Here is a 12,594-nt window from a genome sequence, read left to right on the forward strand (position 1 = left end):
TATAAGCGTGTGCTGCTCTGTTAGACGACCGAATGGTGTAGTGTTTAGTGACTCTGACTGCTATCCCCGGCCGGGGCAGATATTTGTTTTAAGACAGAAATTTGTACTCGGCTTTAGGGTGTTAATATTATAATGTGTTATGTATGTAACTGCTTAGATATCAGAAGGGCTAGCAAGGGGCTCAATTAAGACGTGTATAGTGTATTTTTTTGTGTATGTATAACTAACATTAGCTTAAGATAAATGTAATACTAACACTTTTTTGGATCGTTGGTCCGTATTAAACGTTTAATAATAATAATAAATAGTGGTGTCCGATACCCATATCACAAGCTCTGCCTGGCCTGGGATGGGATGGTGTGTATGTAGTTACCTGGCACGAGCGGGTGCGAGTCGAGCGCGCGGTCCAGCAGCATGTCCCCGAAGATCTCGCGGCAGTACGTCGCGATCTTCGCCTGCTGGCGCGGGTTGCAGTGGTTCTCGAAGCTGCACAACCGAACACACAACACTATTAGCTATTATACTACTGCAAAATACCATTATACACAATACAATACAACTTTATTGAAAAAAAAAACAACATACATTACATAACAAAGAAAGGGTAAGCATAATAGGCGGCCTTATCGCAAGAAGCGACCTCATCTCTTCCAGGCAACCTATGGGTGAATGAAATACTTATGGAGTATAAAAGAGGTCTTATGCGTTTTATGTGATGAGGTCATTCGTAATGACCTAAAGTAATCGACATAAGTAGCTATTAAAATATGCAAGCTGGCGCGACGTTACAGTGGGCCGGCTGAATAAGGAATAATAGATGAGCAGAGGAAGAGAAAAGAGCTGGAAGTGTCCGACTGGTCAGAATTGGCACAGAATAGAGAAGATTGGCGCACTTTAATGTCGGAGGCCAAGATCCACTTCGGGTCGCTGAGCCAGCGGAGTAGTAGTAGTAGATGAGCAGAGGGGTAGACTACATATTACTGGAGTGGACCGTCATTAGACAAGTAGCCGGTAGTGGCTGGATCAGGAAGGCCGACAGAGTGTTGTGGCGGTCCGTAAAAGTGGACTGTGATCAAGTTGATTACGAAATGCTTTCTATTTTTTTAATTGTGATGTAGACTTTAAGTGTGTGTTATCCAACACACGAATTATACAGGTGCAGTGGCCGCGTGGAAGTTTCTGAAGGGTTGTTATCGCGCCCGCGGCGTTCTGTCTGTGCGAACCAACTGTTGATCTGGGAGCTACAATCACAAGCCAAGTCTTCACATTTAGACTTTTAATTAAATTCTACCAACCTATATTAAATACATTATATACTTTTCTCCCTCACTGGATGCTGCTGTGTAAATTTTAAGTTAGGAAATAGTAAATGGCAGATAACATAACTGAGAGTTGTCTCTAGCTATACATATTATTATGCCACAGAATGCGATTAATGCGAGTTTATGAGTGTACTGTATCCAAGTAAAAAAATTAAAAAAAAAACCTTCTCGTTAGAGAAGTACTTAAGTTCCTTGACTGTATCTGACGTAGGTACTTACCCTAAGTGTGACGTGATGTACCTGGTATGCTGCAGTGTCGTGTGTAGTACCTGAGTATGACGTACTGTACCTACATGTGACGTGTAGTACCTACATGTGACGTGCAGTACCTGAGTATGACGGGGCAGTCGGAGGTCTTGAAGGCGGCCTCGGCGATGGCCTCGAGCACGTCTCTGGCGGGCACCTCGGGCACGAACGTGTAGCCGTGCACGATCACCGGCTCCTCCGTGCGCCCGTTCCAGAAGTCCAGCTCCACGCACCTGCAGCCACACCAAATTGTTTTACTGTGTTGCTATTGGAAGAGGGCAGGTCTATCGTGGGCCCAAGTGAAGGAGGCGGCTCAAGATAGGGAAGCGTGGCGAAGAATGTCTGTAGCCCTAAGCTCCACAGGGGAGTAACAGGACTATAAGTAAGTAAGTAAGCTATTGGTCCACTTAATTTATTGCTCCGTTGCTATTGGCCCTAACAATAACGAATCACACTCTGTTAATATCGAAAATGTGCAAGAGACATAATCAGTAACCGTTTGTTTAAAAAAATTGGCTATAGTATGTAATCAATCTACAGTGTGTAAATCGGGCTTTAGTCTCAGTGTAGTATACTATGTGAGCCGCTCCAAGAGAGCCGCACTTCACAAGCAAAAAATAAGTATATCTGATGTATGTAACCAAGAGAGAATAATGAGGATAACGATGCAATAAGGTCAATTTAATATTTCTTTCCTAAAAAAATTGGGAATATTTATCAAATTAATTTGTTGGGTTAAATTAGTCTAATGATGATGACTTGCCGTGGATGTAAATTTTCCGCCCCACGGCAACGTGAGAATCGGAATGTTTTCCAACTTACATAGATTATGTGGTCAAATATTGAGAGTGCGTAATGACAGATGTCATTAGAGGAGCGCCGGAAGTGGCTTCTGATTCGTCGAGCGAGTGACAACACGTGAGTTCACACACGTGTTTACTTTGTCGTTAATAGTTATCATTATTTGTCGTTATTATTATTGAATTTAAATTATCATCAAGGTTGAATGCACTTTATATCATACGAGTACCTACTATCCTCCGAGAAAGTTTTAGTCGGGAGTTTGTTAGTTTGTTGTGGGTTCCGCCATAGATACACGTACAGAAACACACAACACACATTATGTCGGCGAATGTTCCCAGTGCATCACTCATCTGGGATCGCGTGACCATCTATCACGTCAGATCCACGTCGGGAGGCCTAATCCAACTTGGTGAAATGCGAAGTTTCGTAGAGCTGTCCTTTAAAGCAAGAGTGGGCCTCCAGGCACTTCGCTTCACTGCACTGATCGATTCACAGCTGATGACAGTGGAGCGTCAGCGCTCAGCGCACAGTTTTGTACAGTTCATGTGAGCCTCAAAGTGAAATACCTAAACATGGATTTCAAATCTAAAACTGAATTGATTGATCTACCATATCGTCACTTTTCATAATCCATCATAACAACCCACGCGTTGCAAGAGTTAGTCTAAAATCGATTAGTCGGCGCTTTCAATAAATATAACGACCTTCAGGCCGAAATTAACTACAATATCAGCTGAAAATAATCTGTCTATCCACTTACTGGGTTTTAATCTATTTTGCCACCGCGACGCGGAGTGGCGGGGGGTAGGGGGGGGGGGGTTCCATCACTGCACTGGCTTCAAGTTGTGCCCTCAGATGCATTTCCAAGTAAAACACATGGAAACACAAAAGCCTTATAATTAAGTTCTTGGCAACGTTAAAATATTGTCAGCGAACAAATTTAGTTTTACGGCAAGCATAATAAGTTTTGTTTTATCGCTGTTCATTAATAATATTAACGATGTAATTTTCGGGCTGGCACGTAGGGAAATTGACATCGTTTTATGACTAAACAGACACATTTTTATGAGCTAATCTATCATTAATCGATAATATATAAACTTGGTTATTGTGCTATAAATAATTTTGAAAATAAATGTCAATTCGTCACGTGTGATGAATGGCCGAGGTCACGAGTTAGTCAACTCTACGTTATCAGGTGGCCGTTATTACTAAATAATCGATTATTTACATTGTATTACTCAGAAAGACTGATTGCGTATATTAAATTATATGTTGGTGTGAAATATTGATAAGTTTGTTTTATTAAAAACAAACCTAGATGTACCTACTTAACTAAGAATTAATTAAGTAGGAAGGTTTTTAACTGTAATTATAATTTTGTTGTGTAATTGTGTGGCTATGGCCAGATCTCGACAGAGTATTGTGACCACTTGTGGCGGCCCTCCTTGCCATGTAGTGGGAGAGACAGTGTAGCAGTGTGTGTGTGTGCGTGTTTGTGCGTGCGTGTGTGTGTGTGTGTGTGCGTGTGTGACCTGCAGCCGGCGAGCAGCGTCTGGCGGTAGATCTCGACGGAGCTCTTGCCGGTGATCTGGTGGCCGGTGAGGTAGGTGTTGTGCGAGCTGTTGATGTAGTAGTGCGCCAGCGGCTGGTCCAGGTCCAGCGCCTCCACGCGGTGCGCCGCCACCGCGCCGCTGTCCGCCGACAGCAGGAACCTGCCGGGGGGAGAGGGGGGAGGGACCGTCAGCATACTGACACATGTCAACATACATATGTCGCAGGCACCTGGTTTAATCTCCTTTTCGTTCAATCAACAATGAACAATGTGACGCTTGCACAATCAACGTTCGGCCTAGTCATACAACTGAATAGCGCCATCCAATGAACGGGCTAGTCGTTCAATCAAAAATGAGATTAAACCAGAATATGCCTACGACACATACATAATATGCTCACGAATCCTCGAAGGGGTAGTCAGAGACACACAAGCGAGTCATCCGCTTTTCGCTGTACTGTACTTGAACTGATAGTTCGCCAGCTGTATCGCCGTTTTTAAATGAGTACAATGCACTTAGGGTGCTTGAATCTAGATGTGCAAACGACCACGATGTTTTCATTCACCACCTAAGAACAATATCATAAAGTCTAATTTGAGATAGCATAAATTTAACTTCCACACAAAAACATTGCATTTCGGAAACAAGGGAGCAGTGACTGTCACATAAAGATGTTTACTTTATGGCACTGTTAAAATTCGGCTTACAAATAAATTATTACACAAAATACAGTTCACTATGTGAATGTTAAAGTCATAAAATCTCCATCTCATCGTGATCCCACGATAACATACATGTTAACTGCGATTGCAAATTTGCTATTTACTAAAATTGGGTAGGGTGACCCCGACGTGAGCAATCAAAATATTGAAACGGCTGAGTAAATATATTGACATTTCTAGATGGATTCCAACAACTGTGAACTTGAATAGGCAGTCGGGACGCTCCTCATCCCTCTGGACCGACAACCTTTTTCAGGAAGCCAGTAATAGCTAATTGCATGAGAAAGGCCAAAGAAAGAGGAGCCTATGTTCATCAGTGGACGATTAAATCGTCCTACAGGGAGGCGAAACAGACTATTAAATCCCCTGTTACTAGTGCTAGAGTTTAAGTTAGTTTTATTTTTTCATGTTATCTATAATTTTTGTATTTTTAAAATGTATTGTGTTTAGTTTATAATATGACGATGATGATGGCCACTGATGCCTGAAACAAAGGATTATTATCATTAAATGGCCTTATTCTAACCGAGCAGCTGTGTATACAGTGTGTTACCTCAGGAAGCCGTCGGGCGTCATCTGGTCCCTGCTGACGTGGCAGGGGTTCCGCTCGTGCGTGCGCAGCAGCTCGGCGGCGCGCGCGCGGTCGGCGTACGGGTGCAGGATCTCGTTGAGCCGCGGGTCGCGCTGCACGCCGTTCAGGAAGCCCGCCAGCGCCGCCGCCGACAGCACCGGCTTGCCGCCCGAGCTGGACAACACACCACGTATTGTAAATAAATAAATATGTGGGACATCTCACACACGGCCATCCGACCCCAAGCTAGGCAGAACCTGTGTTATGGGTATCGGACAGCTGATATATCTACACAAATACATAGATAGATAGATACTTAATATAAATATCAACACCCAAGACCCGAGTACAAATATCTGTCTTTAACCAAATATCTGCCCCAGCCGGGAATCGAACCCGGGACCATCGGCTCAGTAGTCAGGGTCACTAACCACTACGCCATTCGGTCGTCGTAAAATAAACACCATATATCAAAGACATTGATCAGAACTCTTCTGCGCGCGACAGTCGTAAGTCGCGATGTAGTGAATGGTATCTTTTACAGAGTCAATAATAAGTGGTAATTGTTAAACTGCAGTTAATTTTGGTAGAAACAATACAAAGCGGGAAGATCGAAGTACGGGATTTTTAACACAGAGTTGTTATATCCTCTAATGTATTATCTCGTAGGTATGATATCTTTGGGGGATCACTATAGAAATCAAAAACTAGTGGACGACAGTTGTCACGTGAGCCCAGCGTTTTACCTAAGCTCTGGAGGTCTGCGCTAACCACAATATCTCTACTCTATCCCATCGCATTAAACTTGTCAACTCTCGTCCAGCCCCCGTATTATGTAACTCCGAGTGGGGTTGGTTGGTATAAAATGGCTGACAACTTAGAGCATTATTCATTAATAACTTTTTACTGACTTATCTGATTTCACAAACGTTTATGTTGAATGTAAGGATATATTGGTAGGCTCCTTGCATATTTATTTCACTAAGATTTTTGGTGTTTTCGGTTAATAAGTCTCTAAGTTGATACCAATTATCACCGGTTGCTAACTCTCAAAAAGTTACAAAATACGGGGGCAGTCCCCCTGCTGCCCTCACTCACATCTGGTTGAAGAGCTGCGTGACCTCGTCGCGCTGCGTGAGGCACTTGTAGAAGGTGAAGAAGTCCTCGAAGGTGAACTTGTCCACGTGCAGCCGGTCGTCCTTTCCGCAGGGCAGCCCGCCCGCGCCCAGCGCCGCCTCGACCCGCCGCCGGTCCTCCTTGCTGCTCGCGAACAGACGCACGATGCTGCAACCAACGTGTCGCGTCACTAGCGGTACACCGGGTGTGACGTCACTAGCGGTACACCGTGTGTGACGTCACTAGCGGTACACCGTGTGTGACGTCACTAGCGGTACACCGGGTGTGACGTCACTAGCGGTACACCGTGTGTGACGTCACTAGCGGTACACCGGGTGTGACGTCACTAGCGGTACACCGTGTGTGACGTCACTAGCGGTACACCGTGTGTGACGTCACTAGCGGTACACCGGGTGTGACGTCACTAGCGGTACACCGTGTGTGACGTCACTAGCGGTACAGGCCAGGCTTGTGTATTTTAGTTATTTCCATAGTGTTATGTCTTACGGAATTATATTGTGGGGACGGGCGGCTGATATTAATCAAATTTTTGTTCTGCAAAAACGAGCAATTCGAGCCATTTATGTATTAGGATCTAGAATTTCATTAAGAGACAGGTTTAAGGAAATAGGTATACTAACCGTTCCATGTCAATATATTTATGAAAATATTATGTATGTTCGTAAAAACTTAAATTCATTTAGTAAAGTAGGAGCCATTCACGGTATTGAGACCAGAAACAAAAATAAGTTGCTCTTTCCCACTCTCAGACTTTCGAAAACAAACACATCATTCATGGGAACTGTATACGCTTTTATAATAAATTATCAAATGAAACACTTAGCCTAACTGAGACTAAATTTAAGAATTTTGTAAAAACGACATTATGTAGTAAAGCTTATTATAGTTTAAATGATTATCTAAACGACAAAAACGCGTGGTCTTGTCCAACTCAGCTAAGGCATTTGGAAAAATAAAATGGATATGCTTGAGTAAAATTGTATTAACTAGATATAAGTAAAATTGTATATTAGTTATAAGAAAAAGTTGAAAAGATGCTCGAGGAGTTTCTTTCGCTCCTTAATGACGGGGCCTTTGTGAAATGGTGGTAGATTATGACGTTTGACAAGTAATTCTAAGATTCTACGTCAAAAAAATAAACGATTTCATTTCAATAAACGATTTCATTTCATTTCAAACACCGGGTGTGACGTCACTAGCGGTACACCGTGTGTGACGTCAGTAAGGAATTCATAAAGATGATAACAAAAGACAACAGCGTAGTTATTAGAGGGACCGCCGTCGCCGAGCGATCTGCGACGCTTCAGATTATCTCGCGTGTACGTGACCCCACATAAACTGGAATATCTAGCAGTCCTTTGCAAATCCGTACCTTCTACAGAAAAAGTGTTATACTATGCTGTGTTCATGGAACATTTTTATCAAATATGTAGGTATAAATTGTAAAAACGAGCGTTAAGGAGCTTTTAATACCTACTTAAGTAGATTACATTAGCATGTTCTCAATAAACCGTACATAAACGCCCGCGACGCAGCCCCGTGACTCATCTGGCGTTAGCTTCATTACTTCTTGCTGTATGCATAATCGTTTTGCAATGTTTTAATTAGCAACGTTAGAAATGCGCCAAATTAAATAAACAATTAGCTGCAAATAATACATTTGTGACAAACAATGGAGTGCTACATAAATGAATTCGGGAACCCGCCTCTTACCGCACTCGCAGCTTGGCCACTGTAGTTTGCAATGCCATTTATTGATTGTATTGATCATATCGTTATTAAAACATAACTCTGAATATGCAACAAGGCAATTAGCTAACTATTTCTATTATGTGTAGAGAAAGGGTTAAAGCTAGTAGAGGGATGTAGTTCCATTAGTATTGACACATGGACAATAGAGTGCCGTCGTCATTTCATTACCGCAGAGGGGAGAGGGGGTGAGTAGGCGGGGGGGGGGCAGGAACGAGGAGTCTTGTACGTAAAAGGATGGCATTCAAGGTAGTACTTAAAACACTTTCAAAACTATGTACACTGAAGAGATCCTGTCTAAATACGAGAACAGCTACCTACATACATAATATATGTGAATAAAATGTACACATTTTAATATTTTGTACATGTTGTACGTACATAAGAACAAAATAAAATACACAAGTTGAATTATAAATCATTCCGTGTCTGCGATCCGCTGTAACAGGGGCAGGCTGTATGATACAGAGCGACCCTAGAATTAGCATCAGCTAATAACCGTAATGAATAAATAATAAACCCATCCATCTTTGATGAAAATTGAGTTTGTTGAAGTAAAATATTCCGATACACGAGCACGCCTCGAGCCGCGAACAACCGCCTCATTATCGACGGCATTATTAGGCAAGTACATCGATTTCAAAATCACAAAGCTAAATCTGTGAGCGCCGAGTAGTAGTAAAACATGATTTAGTGCCGACATGATTATGTTGACGAGTCATTAGCGAGAGTGCTCGATGTGTCTGTGTTCCCGGGCGGGCGCGGGGGCGGGGGCGGGGGTGGGGTGCCTCCACGCAACAGGTGGAGTCTCAGCCGCGGCGGGAGATTACACGGGATCGGCCGCGTAATGCCGCCATCGCCACCGAGCGGAGTGTGTCGTCAACGTTTTATGTGCAGCCGCAGTTGGAGCACACTCCACGAGGCCCGCGACCCTCACCTCCCCCCACACTCCACGTAGGTACTGCCTCTAGGTTCTTCATGTAACAATAAATCATGGACCCGGTTGATTACCCTGCGGCCCGCTGTCCTGTCGGGGTCTCGGCATGCAGAGTATTGCTGTTTCCTGCACCACTACTCTAGGGGCTGTATTTCAGTCTGCTTATTTAGAGAAACGGTGGGGGTAACATGACGTATTAGGTACCTCTAGTATCTCTACCGCGCTAACAAGCATGTCGCGCAATTTGCGTAAATGAGAAAGCTCACAGTCGGCGGCTAACAGTATTACTACTACTGTGAACTCAGCCTAAAATGTTCAATTGCAATGTCACAAGAGTTTACTGTATAATGTGTAGTGTACGTGTTGAGGGATCTCGCAGCCTCGTCGACGCGGCGTGCGGTCGTGTCTAGGGGACACGCACGTGGTCATATGCAGTATTGTGAGTTAAGGCTTTCTTAGACGCAATCCTAATTGGGTAGATTCTTGATTAGTTATACACCTGAGCGTCCCTAGATATGTACCAGATTGCAGTCTACATGGAACTGTTTGCACGTCTATCGGCGCCGGTTGTATACTTATAAAGTTTGAGGCATACAGATAGGTGCCATTAGCTAGCTTTCAACATCGATACGCACAGACTTACTTTACAGAGCCTATAAGGGTTTAATAGCATGCGTTTTACAGGATCAATGTTATAGTTACGGTGGTTTGGATCCTACAGTAGTAGAAATACATAGGTAGGTGGTAGTGGGTACTCACTTCTTGACCTGTATGTAGCCCTGCTTGTCGCGGCGGAGCGCGATGCGCGCGTGCAGCTTCTCCAGCGCGCCCAGCGCCGACGCCGTCAGCTGGTTCAGGTTGTACGCCAGCGCGAACAGCTCGCGCGTCCACAGCTGCGGGGGAGGGGGGTCAGACAGCGAAACAAAAACAAAAGTTCCAGGGCCTGAAGGGCGCTATTAAGATGTGACAAAAGTTCACCGTCGCGCTCGCTCTTGAGGCTGCGCGTAGTGAGTGAGCGCGATGAAAAACTCTTGTCACGTCTTAAATGCGCCCCGTACTAGCCCTTCTGAGCGCTACTGCAGACAGAGATAGCGACAGTTGTCATATTCTTTTAAGGCTGTCGATGACAAACACTATACGTCTGGGAAAGGGTTTGTCACTGTGTGGTGAAAGAATTAGCCAGTCCGATTAGTGTATTACGTGACTCGAGGATGCTCCTTACATGAACTCCAGAGTAGTCATACTAACGGTATATAGATTTAATACAACAGATCGTGTCATGGTCAGGGCTTCGTAAGCTAGAGTAACATCCAGGATACGACAAAAGATAAATAACAATGATACCGAAATATAAGTAGCCATTCTGCCTATTTTACTTTAACACACATTGCGTTTGGTGTGAATTAAAATATCGGTCCATAGAAAAAGCGGCACCGCGCAGGTGTTCCGCGGGCTGGTGTTGACAATAACCGCACGCCTCATTACTTCACAATTTACACAACATTCATTATAATTTACAACTCTTTATCACCTCCACACGTGTGCTCGAGGTGGTGTCGGAAACTTCCTTCACTGCGGATGACTAATCAGCTTCCGAGAGGCTACTTAAGGTTTACCACACTCCCTTATGTCCGTTAATACTCCAATCAAAACCTGGACTTACGTAAATATTCGATTACCTACTGTATGTTGTTAATGGGCTGGTTTATTGGTTTTGACATCACTCGTGTTCATCTTCTTAGCGTGTCGGTGACAAACCGCTAATCAATTAGGATGGGACAAACAAGGCAATGGTTTCATAAAAGTAGAAACGTTTTCTTAGTCATACGACACATACAACAGTATTTATCTTTAAACTGGTGTATGTGTTAATATCTGATCGAACCCGGGACCCTCGGCACAGCAGTCAGTCACTAGCCACTAGGGCATGCAATACCGCAATACCGGTATTAGGGACAAAATTTACGCTTTTTTCAATACCGGTATTGAAAGTTAATACCGGTATTGAAGTAATACCGGAATCGGACTTTTTTAGGCTATAATAAAGCGATTAAGATATAGTATTCCTATGTACTGTGAAAGCGCACTTGTTTCCAACCGTTTGATGCAGTTTTCGGCCGTTTGATATCTACTGTTGTCCATGCGTAAACGGACACTGGATGTAAAAATAATAATTTATTGTAAAATTTAAACTCTAATACTCAATTCTCGTAAAAATTTATTACAAAATACTGAATTTCATTGCTTTTTCTCGTTTTATTTTGACCTATACGACCTTTAATCACAATATATGCCATTTATTACAAGGAAATCTAATACCGGTATTAATACCGGGATCCCGGTATTGAGTTGCAATACCGGAACTCAATACCGGTATTGAAAATAGTTCCGGTATTGCATGCCCTACTAGCCACAGCGCGTTGCGGACTTCCGTGAAGAGGGTTTGTGACCGTGGAGCAAGGATTAGCCAGTTATGTTAGCAACGTTTTCTGCCGCATTGTGCGTCAAACTCGGACGTATACAAGGTGGGACACATTGATGTAGCACAAGGGCTAGTCTAGTAACGATTTGGATGAATATCTACTAATATAATCTTTCATTGTACATTTTGTTTGCCGTAATCCAGCAATCTACCCTAGAGTGTAAACAATAGTATTCTGACCTGCGCGATCTCCTTCTTGGCGCAGCAGAAGTTGATGAAGCAGACGTTGACGAAGTCCATCCCGTGGCACACCGTGACCGTCTTGTCCTCCAGCGCGCCCGCCGGGCCCATCGACACCACGTGCCGCACGCGCATGTCCTGCGAACCACCAGCTAGAGTATACAGGGTGTTGCAACAGTGCTGAAGTAAACGACGTAGGGAACGACAACGGGAACGTATACAGATTGTTGCTGGTCTGGCAGGTGTGTTGGCTCATCTCCCTGATCAAGTCTTTTGTTGTTATGTTCTGCTTTTCTTACTAAGAATTCACAATAAATGTATGGACAATTCATAAACTTTCACTCAAAATAACTTTCTTAATTCAAGGAATAAAAGTTGTTCAGAATGACCACTTGAGTTACCCCCAATTTGATGACTATACTATTCCCTAACACTGGATGTTAGTACAAGTACAGTAGATAGTTAAAGACTGGATGAACTAAAACATTGCAGTAGAAAATGATGGGTATCTGCAACCCTGAATGATGTTCGCTAGAGAGTAGGCGGTGGAGCTGGCGGGTGCTCGGGAGGCCCTCGAGTCGAGGAGGCCCCGCGCCGCGGCCGCCGCGGTGTGCGCCGCTTACTGTCTTAGGAGTACTTGTGTATTAGCTTTAGTAAGCTACGCTTATTACGATTAGAAGGTACTAAATCCCGCCCATTTCTCCTACACAATTGAAACGAAACTTTTTCGTGTACCAGTTACGTGCTAGTCTCTAGAAAAAGTTAGTCTAGTTAGAATTCTTAAAATATTTTTTCTCGAGAATCTATTGATTCAAAGTGTTGTAAATTTACGATTTGTTTACAGCGGGCAGTGCCAGGCGCCTAGTGAAGTAACATTTGTTTACCGAA

General features: G+C 43.6%; 1 protein-coding gene across 1 annotated transcript in view; it reads right to left on the bottom strand.

Moving 5' to 3' along the window:
* LOC105381187 (1-phosphatidylinositol 4,5-bisphosphate phosphodiesterase classes I and II) overlaps positions 1-12,594 on the bottom strand; it is a 38,941-nt gene that overhangs the window by 14,928 nt on the left and 11,419 nt on the right. The window contains exons 3-9 of the mRNA XM_048624496.1: positions 11,707-11,844; positions 9,804-9,937; positions 6,320-6,505; positions 5,204-5,395; positions 3,908-4,087; positions 1,652-1,801; positions 374-486 (exon numbers count right to left, since the gene is read on the bottom strand). Coding sequence (XP_048480453.1) covers positions 374-486; positions 1,652-1,801; positions 3,908-4,087; positions 5,204-5,395; positions 6,320-6,505; positions 9,804-9,937; positions 11,707-11,844 — 1,093 coding nt within the window. The remainder of the gene's footprint in view (positions 1-373; positions 487-1,651; positions 1,802-3,907; positions 4,088-5,203; positions 5,396-6,319; positions 6,506-9,803; positions 9,938-11,706; positions 11,845-12,594) is intronic.

Source organism: Plutella xylostella, chromosome 12 (assembly GCF_932276165.1).
Source record: "Plutella xylostella chromosome 12, ilPluXylo3.1, whole genome shotgun sequence".
Lineage (NCBI taxonomy): Eukaryota > Metazoa > Arthropoda > Insecta > Lepidoptera > Plutellidae > Plutella > Plutella xylostella.